The 20,024-nt window shown below is 41.9% G+C and overlaps 1 protein-coding gene across 1 annotated transcript in view; it reads left to right on the top strand.

Moving 5' to 3' along the window:
• Positions 1-19,294, top strand: part of PARP1 (poly(ADP-ribose) polymerase 1) — a 32,728-nt gene extending 13,434 nt beyond the window's left edge. The window contains exons 6-23 of the mRNA XM_064709505.1: positions 142-258; positions 2,424-2,600; positions 3,023-3,164; positions 4,649-4,789; positions 5,522-5,764; positions 6,718-6,786; positions 7,557-7,689; positions 8,852-9,047; positions 10,319-10,447; positions 11,937-12,020; positions 12,818-12,940; positions 13,399-13,527; positions 14,217-14,315; positions 14,852-15,004; positions 15,294-15,421; positions 15,785-15,846; positions 16,910-17,024; positions 18,456-19,294. Of these exons, the coding sequence (XP_064565575.1) occupies positions 142-258; positions 2,424-2,600; positions 3,023-3,164; positions 4,649-4,789; positions 5,522-5,764; positions 6,718-6,786; positions 7,557-7,689; positions 8,852-9,047; positions 10,319-10,447; positions 11,937-12,020; positions 12,818-12,940; positions 13,399-13,527; positions 14,217-14,315; positions 14,852-15,004; positions 15,294-15,421; positions 15,785-15,846; positions 16,910-17,024; positions 18,456-18,537 (2,322 nt within the window). The 3' untranslated portion in view covers positions 18,538-19,294. The remainder of the gene's footprint in view (positions 1-141; positions 259-2,423; positions 2,601-3,022; positions 3,165-4,648; positions 4,790-5,521; positions 5,765-6,717; positions 6,787-7,556; positions 7,690-8,851; positions 9,048-10,318; positions 10,448-11,936; positions 12,021-12,817; positions 12,941-13,398; positions 13,528-14,216; positions 14,316-14,851; positions 15,005-15,293; positions 15,422-15,784; positions 15,847-16,909; positions 17,025-18,455) is intronic.
• The last annotated feature ends 730 nt before the right edge of the window (positions 19,295-20,024 follow it).

Raw genomic sequence — 20,024 nt, 5'->3', positions numbered from 1 at the left:
TAAAGTTACTGGTTCTTGGAGCTCTTAATCTCCCAATTTGTGTGTAATATAACACAGACTTGCTAAAACCTTGTGCCATACTGCAGTTTGAGGAGTGTTCTTTGCCTCTTTGCTTTCTAAGCCGCTGGGTTTTGTCAACAGGAGCAGACAGAGCTGATCTGGGGCATCAAGGATGAGCTGAGGAAGGTGTGCTCCACCAATGACCTGAAGGAGCTGCTGATTGCCAACAAGCAGGAAGTCCCCTCAGGGGAGAATGCTGTGAGTTTGGTTGGGGTTGCTCTGTGTGTGTGTGGGGTGATGAAATTGGTGAAGCCGACCTGACCCGATATTGCTGCAAGGTCCACAAGTCTGAAGAATGTTCCTGATGTAACACTTTAAAAAGAAATTTGGTGCAAAGCCCAGTCCTTCTGTCCCAGGACTCTGGTGTTGCTTGTGAAGGGTGGTGTGGTGGTGAGTGCTGAATTCAGCATCTTTTTCCTGGTGTGGTGCCTTTATTCTGCTACGCTCAAAAAAATCCATGGGATTTTCTTTTTGGTACTGGCTCTTCATGAGCAAGTTAGTTAAGGCACTTCACATGGCCTCCCTCAACTGTTAAATTATGCATAATGAAGCAAAAATTGTACAAATTCTTTCCCAGTTTCTTTTCTAAAAACAGTCCATTTTGGTCTATGTAATTTGTGAAAGCCTGCTCTCTTTCAGAGCCACATAGTGCTTAAAGTATTTGTATTTATCAAGACTCTTTGTGGGCTGGCATGTGGGAGGTGTCTAGACTCAAAATGGTCATGGAATACTCTCAGGCAGGAAAACCTGGACTTGTCTGAGCCTACATTCCCACCTACTCCTCATGTGCTCAGATGCAGTAGCACATATCTTCTTCTCCCTGGCTGTTCTGGCATGGCAGCCTGGTCAGTGCTGTGTGGTGAGTGTGTTCTCCTGAGCCACAGGATTGTAGAATGGGTTGGATTGGAAGGAATGTGGTATTTTTGGGGTCCCCCATTGTGGGGAGGAAAAATGAATCTGTTCCATGTTCTCAGAAGGCTAATTTGTTATTATATTATATTATATTATATTATATTATATTATATTATATTATATTATACTAAACTAAACTAAACTAAACTATACTAAAGAATAGAGAAAGGATAGTTTCAGAAGGCTAAAAGATAATAATTAAAAATTAATGACTCCTCAGAGTCCAACACAGCCTGACTATGATTGGTCATTAAGTCAAAACAATTCACATGTTGGATAAACAATCTTCAGCCACATTCCAAAGCAGCAAAACACAGGAGAAGCAAATGAGATAAGAATTGTTTTCCTTTTTCTATGAGGCTTCTCAGCTTCCCAGGAGAAGAATCCTGGGCAAAGAGGATTTTTCAGAAAATGTGACAGTGCCGTTGGGACTCTAAAGATCTCTTTCCAACCCCCTTGCCATGGGCAGGGATGCCACCCCACTAGATCAGGTTGCTCAAAGCCCCATCCAAGCCAGTCTTGAACATTTCTAAGGATGGAGAATGCACAGTTCCTCTGGGCAGCCTGTTCTAGTTCCTCACAACCCTTGGAGTGAAGGATTTGTTCCTAATATCCAATCTAAACATACCTTCTTTCAGTTGAAAGCCATTGTCCTGACACTACATGGCCTTGTAAAGTTCTTGCAGATCCTGTTTAGGTTCTGGAAGGTCTGACCTGGGGACCTTTTCTCCAGGCTATGCAATCCCATGTCTCAGCTTGTCTTCACAGGAGAGATGCTCAAACCCTCTGGTCATTTTTGTGGCCCTCCTTTGGCCTCATTTCTGCAGATCTTTGTCCTTGCTCTGGTGGGAGCCCCAGATCTGAGTGCAGCTCTTCAAGTGGGGTCTCTTGAGAGTGGAGCAGAGGGGGAGACTCTCTCTGAGGAAGAGGAATCACCTCCCTCCTCCTGGAGAGGAGAGGCTGAGCCAGGGGTGTGACACTGTTGAGTCAGGGACGGATGAAATGACCCCATGGTTCAGAAGGTGAAAAAGAGAGACTTTATTAAGAGGTGGCATCCTTTTATAACCAGGATTGCTAAGGTGAAACCTGATTGGTCTCAAAGTAAAACTTTTCACACTATTGGTGAACCATGAATAGCCCACTCTGAAGGTACATACCTATAAACAACATGAACAGAAAGAGAGATCATTGTTTTCATTCTTCCTCTCTAAGTTTATTTCAATTTTAAGAATTCTCCTTGACTGAAGTGGAGAATCTCCGCAGGGTTGTGAGCAGGAGGAGCCCTGTGCCATGTCTCTGAGGCATCATACATCCATCAGTGCAGTGAGAGGCTTGGTTTGTGTTCAGAGTGTGCTGGAAATGTCTGTGCCAGCAGCCTGGCAGTTGTGTTGTTGTGTGTGTGCCTTCAGCCTCCTCCTGCCATGACCTGCTCTGTGTTTTTGTTGCTGTAGATCTTGGACAGAGTAGCAGATGGGATGGCCTTTGGAGCTCTGCTGCCCTGTGAGCAGTGCAAGGGGCAGTTTGTGTTCAAGAGTGACGCTTATTACTGTTCAGGGGACATCACTGCCTGGACCAAGTGCGTGGCCAAAACACAGACTCCCAACAGGAAAGACTGGGTGATCCCAAAGGTGAGTGTTTGCTGCATATTTGATGTTCTGAAGCACATTTCTGAGCTGATTGCTCTGTGGCATCCTGCACTGACTGCTGCTTGTTCAGAGTGTGCTGCAGCACTGAGCAGCTGTGACAGCAGGCAAGGCCTGTCACAGCCACATCCCTCCAGCAGCAGGCAGCTAATGCATAAATAATTCATATTTCTTCCAGTAACATTAAATTGAAAGTGATGTTGCTGATTTGATTCGAAACTCATCATTTACCCTCTTCCAGCTTTGTTTTCTCAGTCAGTAAAGTGGGGTTTTGTCCACCTTGGTGTGAATCAAAATAATTTCCAATATGTGCAATAAATGCCAACATCTGGCTAGCATTCAATTTATCCTTTAAATCTGATAATAATATTTGTTGGTTTTAAATTGTTTATGCTTCCATCCCACAGGAATTCCGGGAAATTCCTTACCTGAAGAAATTTAAGTGTAAGAAGCAGGACAGGGTGTTCCCTCCAGATACTGCCACTGTGAACTCAGCACCTCCTCCCTCTGCATCTGCTCCTTTGTCAGAGACTGTGTCTGCACCCAGAGGTAAGTGTCTGCCTGGGCATGGCTTGGTGGTGGAGCACAGGATGATGTTCAGGCTGGCATCCCCAGCCAGATAAATGTGCCACCCTGCACAGTCCCACTGTTCTGCTGTCAAGCAGGCAGAGCTCTCCTGATTAAACAAAAGTGTCTCATGTGCTTCATCTTCCCAGCACAGGCAGGCCCTGGGGTGTCTGGGGTCATGGGCTTGAGGTTCTGCTCTTTACTCACAGATGATTTTCAGTGTTTGTTGGTTGTGAGGAAGTGATGTGTGTGCAGTGAATCACAAATGTAAAGGCTGATGTTGCAAATTGTGTCTCAGGGGAGACCTGCTTCAAAGTGCCACCTCACTTGGTTTCCTGGGGACCATCCAGAGATGTCCTTAATGCTGGATATTCCACATAAATTTAGGTTTTGAGGGCAAGAGGGTTTTTCAGGGGATTGTTTTGTTTCTAAATCATCTCCTGAGATTTGGCTGATCACTGACTCCCCTTGTGCAAAATAGATGTGCTGTCTCCAGCTGGCAAAAGGTTGGACCTTATGTAGGTTGCTGGAATGAATTGCATGCTTTGGTGATAAAGCTTGTCTGTTAAGTACTATGCTGACTTCTTTCTTATTCAGCCTTTCTAGTTCTGGCCATAATTTTGGGTGCAGGACATTATTGTAACTTGGTTAAAAAGGTGGGAGTAGTTCTGCACAGTTAACTTCAGCCAGATCACATTATTTTAGCAATGAAGACAAAGTAACCCAGGTTTTGTTTCTGATCAGCAATTTGATTCCAGCCCCAGTGTCCCCTGAAGGTAAACTCAAAAGGTTGACCAGATTTCAAGCCAGGTTGCTTTGTTTGCTAACAACCAAACTAATCTGAGTTGACGGCAGAAGAGGAAGCACAACTCTCAGCTGGTCAATTAGTGTTGATAGCATTTATCTTACAGCAGTGCAAATATGCTCTTGGGCACTGGCCATGTCCTGGACCAGCCTGAATTGCAATGTTAACACAATGGTTACCAGTTTGCTCCATGGTAGAACCTTGTACTGCCTGTAAGACTGGAACAGTGTTGCTTGAGAGAGAATTCTCTCTGCAGCCCCTCCAAAAAAGATTTCCTTTTGAAATGGAGGAGCTTTTATGTGACAGTGAATTTCTCCCATGCTATCCAGGCATCAAAAGAAAAGCGAAGCAGAGCACAGTCCCTAATAGCACAGTGCTGAAAGAAGACTGATTCTTTTTACTTAACAAAACAAACCAAGAAAAGAGCAAATGTGCCTACATACCATTTCCCTGTCTTCCATCCCTTCTGCTTGTTGGCAGCTGCTGAGCTTGGTTCCCTTTCCTCTGGGAAGGGGAGCTCCCTCCTGCTTGCTTAGCACAGGTCAGACCTGCTTGGCCCCTCATGTCCCTGCCAGCTGAGGGATTGTACAGAGAGGGGGGAAAATGCTGTCACTTTGTGCTTGCTGTGCCTGTGGCTAACTTGTCATTTCCAAACCTTTAGACAAACCACTGACCAACATGAAGATCCTGGTTGTTGGGAAGCTGTCAAAAAACAAGGAGGAGGTGAAGAGCATTGTGGAGGACCTGGGAGGAAAGATGACCACAACAGCCAACAAGGCCATGCTGTGCATCAGCACCCAGAGTGAGCAGCCATGCTGTGGTTCCTGGCAGCAGTGCTAACAGGGCTGAGCAGATTACAGAGGACACTTGTCCTCAGAGCTGTCTGGGGATCAGTGTTTGGATTAGGGGGAGTGTTTTGTGTGCACACATGGCCTGAATGTGCTTGGAAAAGTAGGCAGATGTGTGCTGTTTGAGTTTTGCTTACCCAGCAAGTCAGCCTGGCAGGCTGTGCCTTAAGGCTCTCGTGGGTCAGGGGCAGCTGGGGTTTGTGGGCAGACCATGGTGGTGTGCTGGCCACCTTTGTTGGGGTGAGGAGGGCTCAGGGCTGTGTCCATGCTTGCCTTGGAGAATCCCCAGAGCTGACTGGGGGTGTTTGAGGGCACTGGTTTGCTCTGCTGGCAGCTTAGAGTCTGCTCTTGCTCTGTGTTGGAGCTGTGCAAACTGACTGCTGAGGTGGGAGATCTGCTCCCATCCATCAAAAAGTCCAACTGAGATCTGGGAAAGGGAGAACTGGACCAGCCAGGTAGAACAGGAGCTCCTGCTCTAGCCCAAGCTGTATCTTTGAACCAAGGAGGAATTTGGCTCTCCAAAGAACATGGTGAATCCAAAACGTAGTGGAGTTGTTATTTTCAGTGTAGTAGTAATTGTGTTTTCAAAATGTTGCAGAGCCCTGAATCATGGCCAGAGGGAGAGGCTGAGGTCTAAAACCTCATGGATGCATTTTTTTTCTCCCCTTTCTATCCTGCCTCTGCAGAGGATGTGGAGAAAATGAGCAAGAAGATGGAAGAAGTGAAGGAGGCCAAGGTCCGTGTGGTCTCGGAGGCGTTTCTTCAGGATGTGAAATCTTCCAGCAAGGACTTCCAGGAGCTCGTGTCTCTCCATGCCCTTTCACCCTGGGGTGCAGAGGTGAAAATGGAGCATGAGGAAATGGCTGTGGATGGGAAGAACAGCAAGCCCCCAAGTACAAAGAGTGCTGGGAAGGTCAAAGAAGAGCAGGGTGAGGAACAAAGCAGTTGTTTCTCCACAGGCCTATTCAATGCTCTGCATGCACAAAGCAAACCTGGGTATGGTCTGTCCTTACCCTTTCCTTGAGTTTTCTGTCTTTTTTTTTCTCATGATAAGTTTATATAACGGACCTCAGGGCAAGACTAGCTTTAAGTAAACATGAAACTGTCTTCTGAGCTGGCTCTTGTTTCCCCTACTTTGATCTGCCCAAGCTCCCTACCATCAAACTAGTCTCTTCCTCATGAAACATCAGCTTCACTGCCAGTTTGGGTTAGTGTTGCAGCTCCCAGGAGGTCCTAGGACACCAAAATGACTGACACTACTCAGGGAGTGCTGGCAAGTGAGAAAATACTGAGATCCAGAGCTCTGAGTCTCTATGCTCCTTGATTTAGAACATAGTATTTTTGTAGCAGTGTAAAAATATTGGTGGCATTGCTCACCAATGCCATAGAGAACTTGCATTATTAACTCTGGATGGTGAACAAAACCATCACATTTGCTCACTTCTGTTCAGAATCTGTTCTTTGTGTCCTCCAAGTGGGGGTTTCTGTCATGCAATTGGGTGTGTTATTGCCAGACTGTCTCACCACAGCAGCATCCCCAGGGAATCCAAACACTCCCCGTGCCCTGTGAGGTTTTTCAATCCCACTTCCACATTTGTGGTTGTGTTTATTCTCAGTGCAGGTAAAAAAATGACATGGTCCACCCCTTGGGGCCAGGAGAAAAAGAACAGATAGATAGAATCTGGGGAAATGTAATTTCTCATTTAGTTGTGATTTAGCTGCTAGAGCTAGGTTAAAAAAAAGCCACTGAAGTCAGTGTGCTCATATACTGGGAATCTGCTTCACCTTAGGGTGATAATTATGCAAATTGAGAATTTTAAGGTTGGTTCAAGTGAGACTGTGTTGCTCACCTAAGATAAAAATTAACTGTCTTTCACTGCAGGACCTAGCAAGTCTGAGAAGAAAATGAAGCTAACAGTGAAGGGTGGAGCAGCAGTGGATCCTGATTCTGGTGAGTGATAACAGTGCCTGTGCCTGCACCACCCACAGCCTTCAGAATGCCTGATGGTTTGCAGAAGGGTTTTTCTGTGAAAGGATGAGGGTTCCATAAAGGAGCATGAATTTTTAAACCTTTAGCATTGCTATCAAAGGAAGCATATTGATTGACATCCAAGGCTGAGTATTCCAGGATTTTCTAGCACAGCTTTCTTCAGAAGGACCATTTAAACCAAGGTGTGCACCTTGTTCAGCTTTAGGGTCTCCTGTCAGTGGAGTGAGTAAAGGCCAGCAGAGGACACAGGTTTGGCTTAAACATCTACTGATGCTGCTCTCCAAACCTGTGGTGCATGGATATTCTGACAATTTGTACTGCATCCAAGGCCAGCCTTTGCTTTTCAGCCCATTTGCTAATGTGACACCTACAGAGCTGCATTTCTCCTGAGGATTCCTTCAGCTGCTCACACAGGATTAAATCCTAGATTTTAGATCATCCTCTATCAAAGGTTACAGGTTTTTTACTCTAGTTAGGATACTATCCAGATACTAACTCTTAATTTCTCCAGATACTGGAGAAACTTATCTAAAGTTTATCTAAAGGTGTAAGCTCACAATTCATTAATTAATTCATTGTGCTCCAAGTAGTTTTGAATGAGCTGTGTGGTCACTGTTTTTGCAGTATTTCTGTTAAATTACACTGCTGCAGGAAACATTCCATGCAAATGCAGGAAGGAGAGCTAAAACAGTAACCTCCTCCTCTGTGTTCTAATTTTTTCTTCTCTGCAGGTTTGGAGGATTCTGCTCATGTCTTTGAAAAAGGTGGGAAAATTTTCAGTGCAACCCTGGGACTAGTAGATATTGTCAAAGGAACAAATTCCTATTACAAGCTGCAGCTGCTGGAGGATGACAGAGAGAACAGGTGAGTTTAGTTTTCCCTTCAAATACTTCCATTCACTTTTTTTCTAATAAATACTGGATTTTGACACTCCAAAAGCAAAGTGAGTAAAATGTCTTTGGGGAGATAACAGATTGGTGTAGTTACTTGAAGGAAGAAACCACTGCAACCACACAAATGAAAAAAAACCAAACCAAAACTAAAATAACTCATCCAAACCTACCAAACAAGCCACCCATGGAGGAATTTCTGCTCTGCAAGGGGACATTCCTTGTGGGTGTTGACAAAACCTAAGGTGGGTTTTTTCCCCCATATTCTCTAACTTAATTTTGTGTTCTAATCACAGAGCTGTCACTTTGAGAAACAAAACCAGATTCTGGCTGTGCTACCACAGTGTTAGCCTGAATTGTGAGCCCTGAAGTATAACAAAATGCCAGAAATATTGATGCAATAGGAGCTGATCATGTGTGTAGCTTTCCAGTCTCATTGGGTGCATGGCAGAGCTGTTCAGTAGTTGCACTGCTGATTAGATGAAGAGGTTGAGAAGGTTCTTTTAAAATAAAACTGCCCCTGCCAAACACATAAGTGACACAGAAATCCAGGTGTGGTTCAGCTCCAGATTTATTGCACTTTGCCATGTTTTTAATGAGCTTTTGTTCCTGTCTCATTTGTGTGAGGTTGTATCACGTCTGGGATTCAGTAGTGAAGGGATTTCAGTGCCTGCATTTCATACCTGACGTATTGGAAAGGTTGATTGATTGTATCCCCATAAATATTACAGAAGCTCACCCAAGGTGCTATCAGCAGTACAAACAAATATTTGATTTTCTTCTGGTTTCTCTAAAATACTGAACTCTGGGGCCTGGGGCTTAAAGGTGCTTTGTCTTTGTTTTTCAAATATATGACCCCAATGGTCTGAAGATTTGTATTTGCAAAACATGAAGATTGAAGAGATGTTAGCCTCTCTTTTCCTGTTGTGCACCCATTTATCCTCAGGGTTGTGGTTAACACTGGGTGTTTTTTACACCAGTTCTTGGACATACAGTGATTTCTCTCAATGAAAAAATTGTAGAAATTCTTTTCACACTTTCTGTGATGGAGGGGGTGTTCCATAAAGTTACAGGTGTGCAGATAGATGGCACTGGAGTGGCTGATGGCTGTTCTTGTGTCCCATTGATTTCTCCAGGTACTGGGTGTTCCGATCCTGGGGCCGTGTGGGCACCGTAATTGGCAGTAACAAGCTGGAGCAGATGCCATCAAAAGAAGATGCCATTGAACACTTTCTGAATTTGTATGAAGAGAAAACTGGCAATTCTTGGCATTCTAAGAACTTCACTAAATATCCCAAAAAGTTCTACCCGCTGGAAATAGATTATGGACAGGTAAGCCTGAATGCCCCTGTCCCAGGTGGAGCATTGCTGAGATTCCCTGTGTCTCTGTTCTGTTCTGTGCTTGTCCTTGGATCTCTTGCACTTAACAAACCAGGAGAATGAAAATGCAACTGTTGCATCTTCTCTCTGCAACAGGGGAAAGCTGTAGGTCAAGGAGTACCATCCATTAAAATAGACCTGTTGGGAAACTAAAGAGTTTTCTGTTATCGGATCCCTTGAATGCTTGTTCCTGTTTACTCTGTAACTTTAAGGATATTAATTTGCACTTAATCCAGCAGTCAGTTCACAAACATCCTGTCTGAAAACTCGATTTTTTAAAATTTAAAATAGATGCTTTTCATGTGTCTGCTGCCTCCAAAATCCTCCTAAATGCTGTAGCAACTCCAGTGCAGTATTCCACTTAGTGCACATACTGAGCAGGCTGAGAAAGAAATTATTCACTGCCAGTAAGATTTGGATTTTTAGACAGCTAAGATAAATAAGCATTCTCTTCCATCTTTCCAGTGGGGGTTTTTGTGTTTATTTAAGGGCATACCTGTTACCTGAACTATTTTCAGATTAAATAGTTGAATGCTATAAAGTTGCCAGAGGACATATTTTCAAGACATTGTGTTTTTCTGTGGCCAAATTAATGGATGTCATCTTTCAGTGCAAAGCACTCAAAGCTTGGCTTTTATTCTGGAAATTTGAATATTGCAGTGGTAAAGTGTCTGTCTCAGTGTGATGTACAGTGTTACTGAAAGCACCTGGCTGATGATTTATTAGTGCAATGCTCTCTCCATGATGGCATCAAGATGGTATTATGGCTAATTGATAATTCCTGTACACATCTGTGGCAGTTTCTATTACAAAAACTTGGTGAAACTAGTTATTATGTCTGTTTTGTCATAAAAGTAGCAAAGTAAACAGTCATTTTTTCGTGTGAAAGTCACTGTGCAGCAGAAAGCTTGCAGAAAAAGTAATTAATACTTGCTTGAAGTGAAGCAGCAATGAAAAGTGTTCCTAGTCCCTTGTTTCTACTTTCTGCTTATTTTTTACAGTGCCATCTCTTGAAATAGTATCTGCCAAATTACTGAATAGGTGTTTTTTTAAGACCATTTTGTTCCAGCATGTCAGAGCAGTGTCCCACGCTCCCCATGAACTTCAGGCTAGTCATAGTATGCACACACTAAATTGGTTTTGAGTTGTTGCCATGGCAGCCAGCCTGTTACTTTTTAATCCTTTGTGATTTTGCTAATTCTGATACTATTTTTACCTTCCAGGATGAAGAAGCTGTCAAGAAACTGACAGTAGGTGCCGGGACAAAATCAAAACTCGCTAAGCCAATCCAGGATCTTATTAAGATGATCTTTGATGTGGAGAGCATGAAGAAAGCAATGGTGGAATTTGAGGTGACTACACACATTCGTGTTTCTCCCTAACCTACCATCATGCTTGCACAAACAGAAGCAAGTTCTTTGCAATCCAGAGTGCTTCCTACTCCCCAAAAGCCAAGTGTGAGTTTTAGACCTGTCTTAAAATAAAGGCAAGAGTTCGGCTGGAATTTGCCAAGCCCTGGAAGTTGTAGCTTAGTTGTGATACATGCAGCTCTTAAAACACAGGTGCATTTTTTGTCTATCAGTGTCTTCAATTTAACAAGCCTATGAGAGAATTGTCTGCCAGTGCTGGGAGCAGTAATCATTCTGTGGTTTTGTTTGTTTGTGTCACTGTCACATCTACATAGTGACTGCTGTTTGCTGAATGCTCTTAAAGTATTAACACAGATAACCAATGGGCTGGGCATGTGACACTGGTGACACTCCTTGTTTTCTAAGCAGGGAACCACATTTGGGGGCTGGAGTACCATGGATTTTAGGTAGCACCTCAGACTAGAGAAATGCTGCCAGTTGGTACATACACTAATGGAAGTGTCTTGTCAGAGTCCAGAGCCTCTTCTGCACAGGGTGGACTTGGGATTGTTTTGGTTGTATTTCTTATTTGTTCTAATAAAAGTCTTATTTTCATCCATTCTTCTTTTCTCCATACTTCTTGATCCATCCTTGTGGTGTGCAGAGATCCTGCTGTTTGTTTTAATGCAGTCATCTGAACTAATTCTAAATAACAAATTTCAGTTTTCTTCAGCCAGCTTAGTTATCCTGCCTAAGACTTGACATTTAAGCAGCTGTTCTTTGCCGTCTGTATCATTATTTGGAGTGCCTACCTTTCAGAACAGGCTTTATACCATTTTCTGCAGCTTACCTGAAAGCTTTCAGATAGTTTGCCCAACATTTTGTAGTACTTTAAATTCCAGTACTCTCCCAAGATCCATTAATACACAAGGAAAACCAACATTAAATTAAATCAATGGATAAATGCAGGCAACCAAGACATTGCTTTTAATGAGTTAAGGGGTTTTGGCTCATTTTTCATGAATATGAAGCACCTCCTAGCATCTTTGCATTTGACCCTTGCTAACTGTAGGGTACAGTTGGAAGAGGGTGTCTGGATTGTACCTAGACACAGATGATCTTATGAACAAGAATTACTTAATTCAGTTTGCTTCTTTGCCAGCCTTAGGTATATTGTTACTTAATGGATTAAGAAATGCATCTGACACCAGGTTAATATTAAACTTCATGCTAGATAATTAATATCCTATTTTTGTGTTGCTCTGGCATATGTGCTTAGCTTCCTATTGGAGTATTCCTTTGGTTATAGGATGTCTTCTCAATGGTTTGTCCTTCTGACATAATTCCTCAATCCTCAGAGTCTAAAATGTTTCTGTTCTTTGTTGGTCAGTCCTATTAGCATGGAGAAATTAGTTCTCTAGAAACCAGAGAGGGAATGCTGCAGTGGTTTGAATGTAGTGAAAGTTGGGTTTAATACCTATATCTTTATCAGATTGACTTGCAGAAGATGCCATTGGGAAAGCTGAGCAAGCGACAGATCCAGAGTGCATACTCCATCCTGAATGAGGTTCAGCAGGTGAGCATAAAATGTTAGAGCAAAAAGGGAGTTCAGAAGTTGTTCTGGGCTCAGTGGGGTGAATGCTGAGCTGTGCTTTCTGTCTCTCTGGGGAGGAGGATGTGGCTTCCATGGGTAACCAGTTAGTTCTCTTCACTGTTGCAGCAGTGTGGGCAGTACTTGTGTCTTCAGCAGTTTTGTAGCACAAACTTGAGGCTGTGCCAAACACAAATGGCAGCTGAGCAAATAAAGATGGTGTCTTGATCTAGTAGTGAGCTGGTGTTTCCACCCCAGAGAAGTCTGTCAGAGGATGAGAATAAAGGTTGAGTTGACACAGGACAGGGTCTGGTTTGATAACGTTGCTGTATTTACACATTGTGATCTGAACCATTCCAGAATCACTAGGCAGTATTGCCTTTACAGATTGCAAAAATGTACCAGCATAACCCATGGCTTTGTGTCACAGGCTCTTTGGCAAAGCATAGATACAGGAATTTCTTCAGTTGCCAGAATAGACCAGAACCTTGAGAAGGATATGCACTACCTAAATGTCCTGAAGACTTTATTTTGCCCTCCAGAAACATAATCCCCATTGAATTCTTCTCATACACAATTCTGTGTATTTCTGTGCAAATACTGTGACTTGCTACATGCAAGACACTTGAATAGAATTGTTCTTTTGAGTCCTGTGAGACTAAAGCATAAGCACTGTTTGCATTGCTGCTCCTGTGTTAGTCCCTAAGTATCTTGTGTGTTTTTATTGCTATGGAGACTTAGTCTCACTCAGTAATTTTCTTTGGTGCTTTTGTCCTGTCTAGGCAGTTTCTGACAGTGGTTCAGAATCCCAGATTTTGGACCTCTCCAACCGCTTCTATACACTGATTCCTCATGACTTTGGGATGAAGAAGCCACCTCTCCTAAATAACTTGGAATACATTCAGGTATTGACTAGAAACTGTTTTTTGCAATGTTGGTTGCAGGAAACAGGTCTTATGTCAGACATCTAACACAGAGAATATGTGAGGTTTAACACTTACTTAACCTCATAAAAGCAGAGATTAAAGTAAGCATTAAAACCTCACAAACCAAAAGATAATCTGAAGAAAAACAAGTTTAATCTCATGCTTTCATGAGGTTAAACTTGTTTTTCTTCAGGATATCTTCTTGTTTGTTTGTGTGTATGTGTCTGTGTAAATAGGTATATGCATAGAAGATAGAGATGTTATTTAACATATTTTAATATGTTTAGGTGTGTATATATATTAAAGACAGTGTTGTTTTGTTATTAGATGGCACCATGTGGCCAGTGATTGTCAGACACTTTTTAAATTTGGGATATCCCAGACTTATTCTGAACATGTCAAAGGCCTAAATAACATGACCTGTTTCAATTCTTCAGGCTAAAGTGCAAATGTTGGACAACTTGCTTGATATTGAGGTTGCTTACAGCCTTCTCAGAGGTGGAAATGAAGATGGAGATAAAGACCCAATTGACATCAACTATGAAAAACTTAAAACAGATATTAAGGTAAAGGAAATAAAAGGCATTGAGTGGCTGTGAATACAAGCTGATGTCCTGTTAGTTTGGAGTCAAATAAATCACCCGAACTGTAACTGCACAGATCTATGGAACTGAGGTGGGTTGAGGAACTGGAGAATGTGTTCAAAGAGATGCAGAAAGAGCCGAGCTGTTTTGACCTGGAGAAAAGAAAGCTCAAGGGATGTTGTATCAATATCTAGGTATAGGTGATGGGAGAAAGAAGGAAAGAGAAGAGGGGCAGGCTTTCCTCAGTGGTTTCCAGTGACAAGAGGCAGTGGGCACAAACTGAAATAGAGGAATTTGTGTTTAAACAAAAGAATCTTCTGTTGTTGATGTTTTGGTTTTTTGTTACTCTGACAGTGGTCAAACACTGGAAAAGGTTGCCCAGAGAGGCTGTGGAGGCTCTCTTCTTGGAGGTGTTGAAAGCTGGACTGGATTCGGTCCGTGGCTGACCCTTCTTTAAGTGGAATTGAAAATCATCTCAATTTCCAGCATTGTCTCAGACATTCTCTGGCTGTCCGTATATTTGTGCATCTTCTCTAGCTAGGAAAGTATTTCCACTTAAATGGTTGAGGAAGTTTAGAGGGTGCAGTTGCAGGCATAGGGTGGATGTTGCCATGTTATAAGATGGCTGCCAGTTTGTGTGCTGATGAAACTTCTCATTTGCCTGTTTGCAGGTTGTTGACAAAGATTCAGAAGAAGCCAAGATTATCAGACAATATGTGAAGAACACTCATGCTGCTACACACAATGCATATGACCTCAAAGTTGTGGATGTAAGCTGGGCAATAATGGGGTTTATCTTTGAGAAGATGGACTCTCCTAGGTTGACTTGCTTGTTTGCAATTGCCTTCTATTTTTGAGTAGCTTACTCAGTTTCCTCTGTTGCAGGGATGATTTGATAGAACATTTTCTTTTAATTAGAATAGCAAAAGTCTAGGCAGAGATGAATCTAATGAGGTGTTTTTGCTTTGGTGTTTTTATTTTAATTTAATTTGCCTCAAAAGGAAGGTGGAGGAGTAATCATCTGAAATTGAACCTTATTTCATTGAATGATTTTTTCAGAAAAATAGGGCCTCATGAAAATGCAGAAGAAGAGGTGGAGAAGTAATCAATTACAAGTACTGCATGATTGCTGCTGCCTCCTTTTTGCTGGCCTGACACAGCCAATTACAAACACCAAAACCCATCCTGATCAATGTGCTTTGCTAGATCGGGTGATTTTTTTTCTTCTCCCCTCTGACGAGTTGCATGAAGTTAATGGTTTATTTGCTTGGTTCTTCTTCTCCTCCTATCCTCCTGTGAACTGAAGATCTTCAGGATTGAGCGTGAGGGGGAGAGCCAGCGTTACAAGCCCTTCAGGCAGCTCCACAACCGCCAGCTGCTGTGGCACGGCTCCCGCACCACCAACTTCGCCGGCATCCTCTCGCAGGGCCTGCGGATAGCCCCGCCTGAAGCTCCTGTGGTGGGTGAAACAGCTGCTCTGGCTGCCTGCACCCCTCTGCCCAGAGCTGGCCACAGGCAGGGACAGACTAAAGAAGGGAATTTCTCTCTGGGGAGGGCCCTGTGTTATCTGCCACTATTTAGACAACATCGTGTCCCCCGAGTGGGTTGTGCGTTGGTCCCACAATAGCTTGAGGTGCTCTCCTGGGAGCCCAGCCAGGTGGATTCAGTGCTGCTTTTGGGTTATTTTATCACCCCAGTTTTATTTATTTATTTATTTATTTATTTATTTATTTATTTCCTTCTTGCAGACTGGCTACATGTTTGGGAAAGGCATCTATTTTGCAGACATGGTATCCAAGAGTGCAAACTACTGTCACACGTCTCAAGCCGATCCCATAGGTTTGGTACTGCTGGGAGAAGTCGCCCTTGGAAATATGTACGTAACTTACAAACAGTATTTGCCACATGTGCTTAATAGCATCACCTCATGGAAGGTGATGCTAAGATTGCAAGCCTTCAGTGTGAAGAAGAAGCATGTGCTTTTTCTTCAAAAACAAGATCTGTTTTTTCTTAAAATAAGAGGCATTGTTTCAGGTCTAGCACAATCTTGTACAAAATGCTAACATCATTGAAATTGGTAACCAAGACAAAGAAAGTTTGAGTTCCAGAAGGGTAGAATTTAGATTAACTTTTCATTAACTCATCATAAACTAAAACCTGAAAATTGTGATTTTTTTTTTCCACTAAGATAGTTTAAGATGAATGTAAAGTGCTGTTGTGTGTTCTTTGTGCTGTGCAGGTACGAACTAAAGAATGCTTCCCACATCACAAAATTGCCCAAGGGCAAACACAGTGTCAAAGGTAAGCATTAGTAGTTGTCATTAATAATTTGTAATTGATGGCAGACTTGGTTGTGGTGCTTAGCAAAGAGAGCTATAGTCACTTCTTAGCTGTCCTTCCTTTAAGAAGTTGCATAATGTTGCCCTTTAGTTGCATCAGGATGTGTATGGGGTGTTTTAAGATTCCAGTTAATACACTCTGAGTGTTGAGACTGAAGGTGCTGAAATTGAGGAGGAAACTTCTATTTGATGTTACACTGGAGAAAATACAAAGTACATTCTCCATCTTCTTACTTGCTTTCATCATTACAATAGTGTGTATTTTAGAAGAGAGATGAATAGATCAGAAGAGTCATTGTTTAGCTTTCAAAGTGGCTTAGAAGCTTGGACAGAAGGGAAAAGCTAGGAATAAAAGTTCAGATGGAACAACTGCTCTCATTACACTTATATCTGCAAAAAGTGTTATATATTGAAAAAGAAGATGAGAGAAAAGACTCAGCTGTCTAACTCAAGCAAAAGAAATAGTAATCATGACTGACTTCTGTACCAAGATGAGAGACTGAAGAAAAAGATCTTCAGTAATGAGTGGCTTATCTTAAAGTATTCATTTTGAGAGGCTTAAAAAATAAGTTGCCTAAAAGAGAATAAAAAGTGATTTTGCACCTTTTTCTATACATACTACTCATGTTCTTATGGATGTCAGATTTATATTTAAAATTTTAATTCAGAAAATAAGAATTGATTTGTTGTACTTGTCTGAAAATACTGCAATGTGCATGTTTTCATTAATGGAGTTAGGATATGAGAGCTACAAATCTGTTCTGGTTTTGCTTTGATCATACAGATTAGACAATTAACAGTTGAAAGTCTAAAATTCTGACTTTTCATGTAGCAGAGTACAACTTCCATAAATATGGTGATGCTGAATTGAATAAATAGTATTTTTCATGTTCTGTTGAAGATCCTTCTACACTTGATTTGAAAGTATAAGTGAAGTAGTGTTTGGCTGGCTGGATCATTTTCCTTTTGTGCAAAGTCTGTATTTGTCTCCCAGATTTGTAACTAATGTTGTTTTTCCTTTCTAGGCTTGGGCAAAACTGCTCCTGATCCCACAGCCACGACCACCCTTGGTGGTGTAGAGGTTCCCTTAGGGAATGGGATCTCCACAGGAATTAATGATACCTGTCTTCTGTATAATGAGTATCCTTTGCTGTTGCATTGGCTGCACACGGTGTTGCAGTGTCACTGCATTTGCAGGACCTCTCTAAGGCCAGTTAGGAGTTTTACCTCACTGTGTTTGGTTTGGTTTTGTTTAGATCTGCTTTGGGGAGTATTTGCAGACAATCTCCTCTGCAAGGGGGATGATTTTTACAGTTGCTGCACTTAAATTGTCATTCTGCAAAAAAGAGGAAACAATACACATTCCAATAGCTGTTCCCCATCAGGAACAAAAGTTATTGGAGTGGTCAGGCATAACTGCTGTAGTGTTTTGCCCAGAGATGTGCCAGGACAAGGAGAGGGGAATGCAGCCTGTGGTTTCTCATCATTCCAGTCTGATTTCTCCCTCATGGTGCTGTGGTATGCCAGCTTGGCCAGGAGCATGTGAGGGAGCCAGCTCTGTGCTCTTGCACTCTCTCAGCACATCTTTTGTGTTCCCCAGGCCTCTGCAAGTGTTGAGGCATGCCCCAAATGCCCTGAAGAGATGTAGCCACTAAGTCTCTTCCAGGCAGAAGTGCCTTCAAATCAATTAGTGCTTTAAATCCACAAGAATGCAAATAAGGGATGTGTAAGGTCCAGCTGGCTCTCTTCACTGCCAGTGAAGCAGGTAACCCAGTAATGCAAACTTTGGGTTTGTAGAAACTGCCTTTGGCCTTGGTGAGCTGTTTTCCTTCCCCAAGGAGTCTGGGCAACACAACTCGTGGCAATACTGGTTTTATCTTAAGTTTTCTTAAATACACCATCTGTCAGATGATGAGCTGTAATACAGTTGATATTAGGTAGTTGAGATAACATTATGTGTATTTATTTTGTTTTATACTTTGGGATTAGAGGTAAGTTTGAGGCCTAAAGCATTGTGAAACAAATAGATGAGCTGGGACAGTTTCAGGAAAAATAAGAATGTGCAAGCACTGACAATCATTGTAGACCTCTGGTCTGTGATTCCAGTTTAGGTTTTTTAGTGGGAAATTAAGAAGGCATTAATGACTATGCTGGAAGGTAGCAATAGAACTGCAATTACAGTTGCAAATGCTGGATCTGAATCTGTAGCTCTCATTTAAGCTATATGACTCTTCTGCCTAGATATCAAGAGAGATGTGTGTTACTCTGACGAAAAATAATTTTCAGGAGCCGCAGCCCTGTATCTAAGTCAGTTCACCTGCCTGTCACTCAGGATTCCTGCTGCACTATTCTCCACAGAACTTAATTGCTTGTTCCTAACTATTGTATAAAACGTTTTCAGATTCATGGAAAAGTCAGATTTAAAGTTTTGTGGTTTGAGCTCTTAGAATTGGTTAATCACACAGGCATCTGTATGGTAACTTGAGTTCAAAGGTAAAGTTCACTGTGTTTTGAAGTTTTTCTGTGTCATTAATATCAACTACTGTAATTATTCCTTAACCTTTTTCCCAGATATATTGTGTATGATGTTGCTCAGGTAAATCTGAAGTACCTGTTGAAACTGAAATTCAACTATAAGACATCACTCTGGTGAACAGTATTTAGGAGCCCTGTTAGAGTTATACTGTAGTTACACTATAGCCTTGACTTCTGACATGCTTATGCATTGACTTCTCTTACCAAGATATCAAGAGCTAAACTGCAGAAGAAATTACTAAATCCTATTTAGTACAACACTTAGTGAAAGTTTTATATCAAAAGTGTGGCAATACACGGACCTGAATTCTGATGAGAACGAGTACCTGGTTTTGTTTTATACCACTTCTAATTCTGGTGCTTTAAGTGTTTCTTTTAATTGACCAAACTGACAAGAAAGAAAAAAGGAAATTATTCTGGTATTTTTAGCCAAACAGAGCTGGGCAAGAACAGGAGAAGGAACTTGAGCACATTTGTGGTACTTGCTCTGTTAAGGTTCCCCCTTGTTTAAGATACTCTTTTTCAGTTTTCACTTGACTAAATGATAAATGTGCATTTATTTTGAGGTAAAAAAATAAAAGCTAATTTCATACTAACAGTTTTATGTTTCAAAACTTCCAAATTGTTTTGGTTTTGAGTCATAATTTAAATGTATTTGGTAGAATGTTCTTCAACATGGTATCTCTCTCAAGGATCGAATGCCAAATATTGAAATCTGTAGTCATGTTTCAGGAAGCTATGGTGAAATTAAAATTTGGACTTTCCACAGAGACTTCATCTGTCAACAGTTGGTGTGGTAAACATGGAAAATAAGCTTGTGGCTGTTTGAATTTAGTATTAGCCCCAATAAACCTCCTTTAAATACCTACCTTCAACATGATGTAAGTTGGTTGTTGTAGACTCACGTCCTAACAAAGGTGTAAGTTGAGTTTGGGCTCAAGCTTCGTTCATCAAGGCCTGTAGTGAGGTCTGTTGCTACTCTGTTGGTGGTCTGGAAATGCCTGTCTCAAAACAGCAATACAAACTGATAATTTCAATGTTTCATGATGTTTGTTACTTCTCACTTTTAGTCATTGGGCAATATGGGAGCACTTAACCATAGAGCAACATCAGATCATTCTCTTCAAAAATTGCTGATTTCCCCTGAGGCATTAGGGACAGTGATGGCTAATTCCCAAGACAGGGACAGTTCAAGCTCATTCTGACAGTTGTGGCTTCAGTCTTTAGTAACCTGTGTGGAAACACCAGATCTGTTTCCTAAAATGTTGCTGTGTCCCAGGGCCTTTTGTAAAAGGAGTTAAAGCCAAAGTGGGTGCTAATGGTGCAAGTCTTCCCAAGACCCCTGAATGAGAAGAGGATGAAGAGTGACAGATGAAAAATAAAGCTGCTTTCAGAGAGAGAAGGAAATGTAGAAGGACTGGGTAAGTTGTATGGCTCGAGGACAGCTCAACAGAAAAAATTGATTGAGGTTGGTGATAATGGATTTTGAGAGGAAGAGAGTAGCCTGTCTTCTGCCACTTAAATAGCTTAACCAGTGGCTAATCATTGTTTTGCTTCCAAAAAACCCTTTTGGTAAGTCACTTAAGTATGGTCTTGTCAGTCTCT

Source organism: Zonotrichia leucophrys, chromosome 3, assembly GCF_028769735.1.
Source record: "Zonotrichia leucophrys gambelii isolate GWCS_2022_RI chromosome 3, RI_Zleu_2.0, whole genome shotgun sequence".
NCBI classification, from domain to species: Eukaryota; Metazoa; Chordata; class Aves; order Passeriformes; family Passerellidae; genus Zonotrichia; species Zonotrichia leucophrys.
Note: the sequence above shows the minus strand (reverse complement) of the source record. Positions and strands in the feature narration are given on the sequence as shown.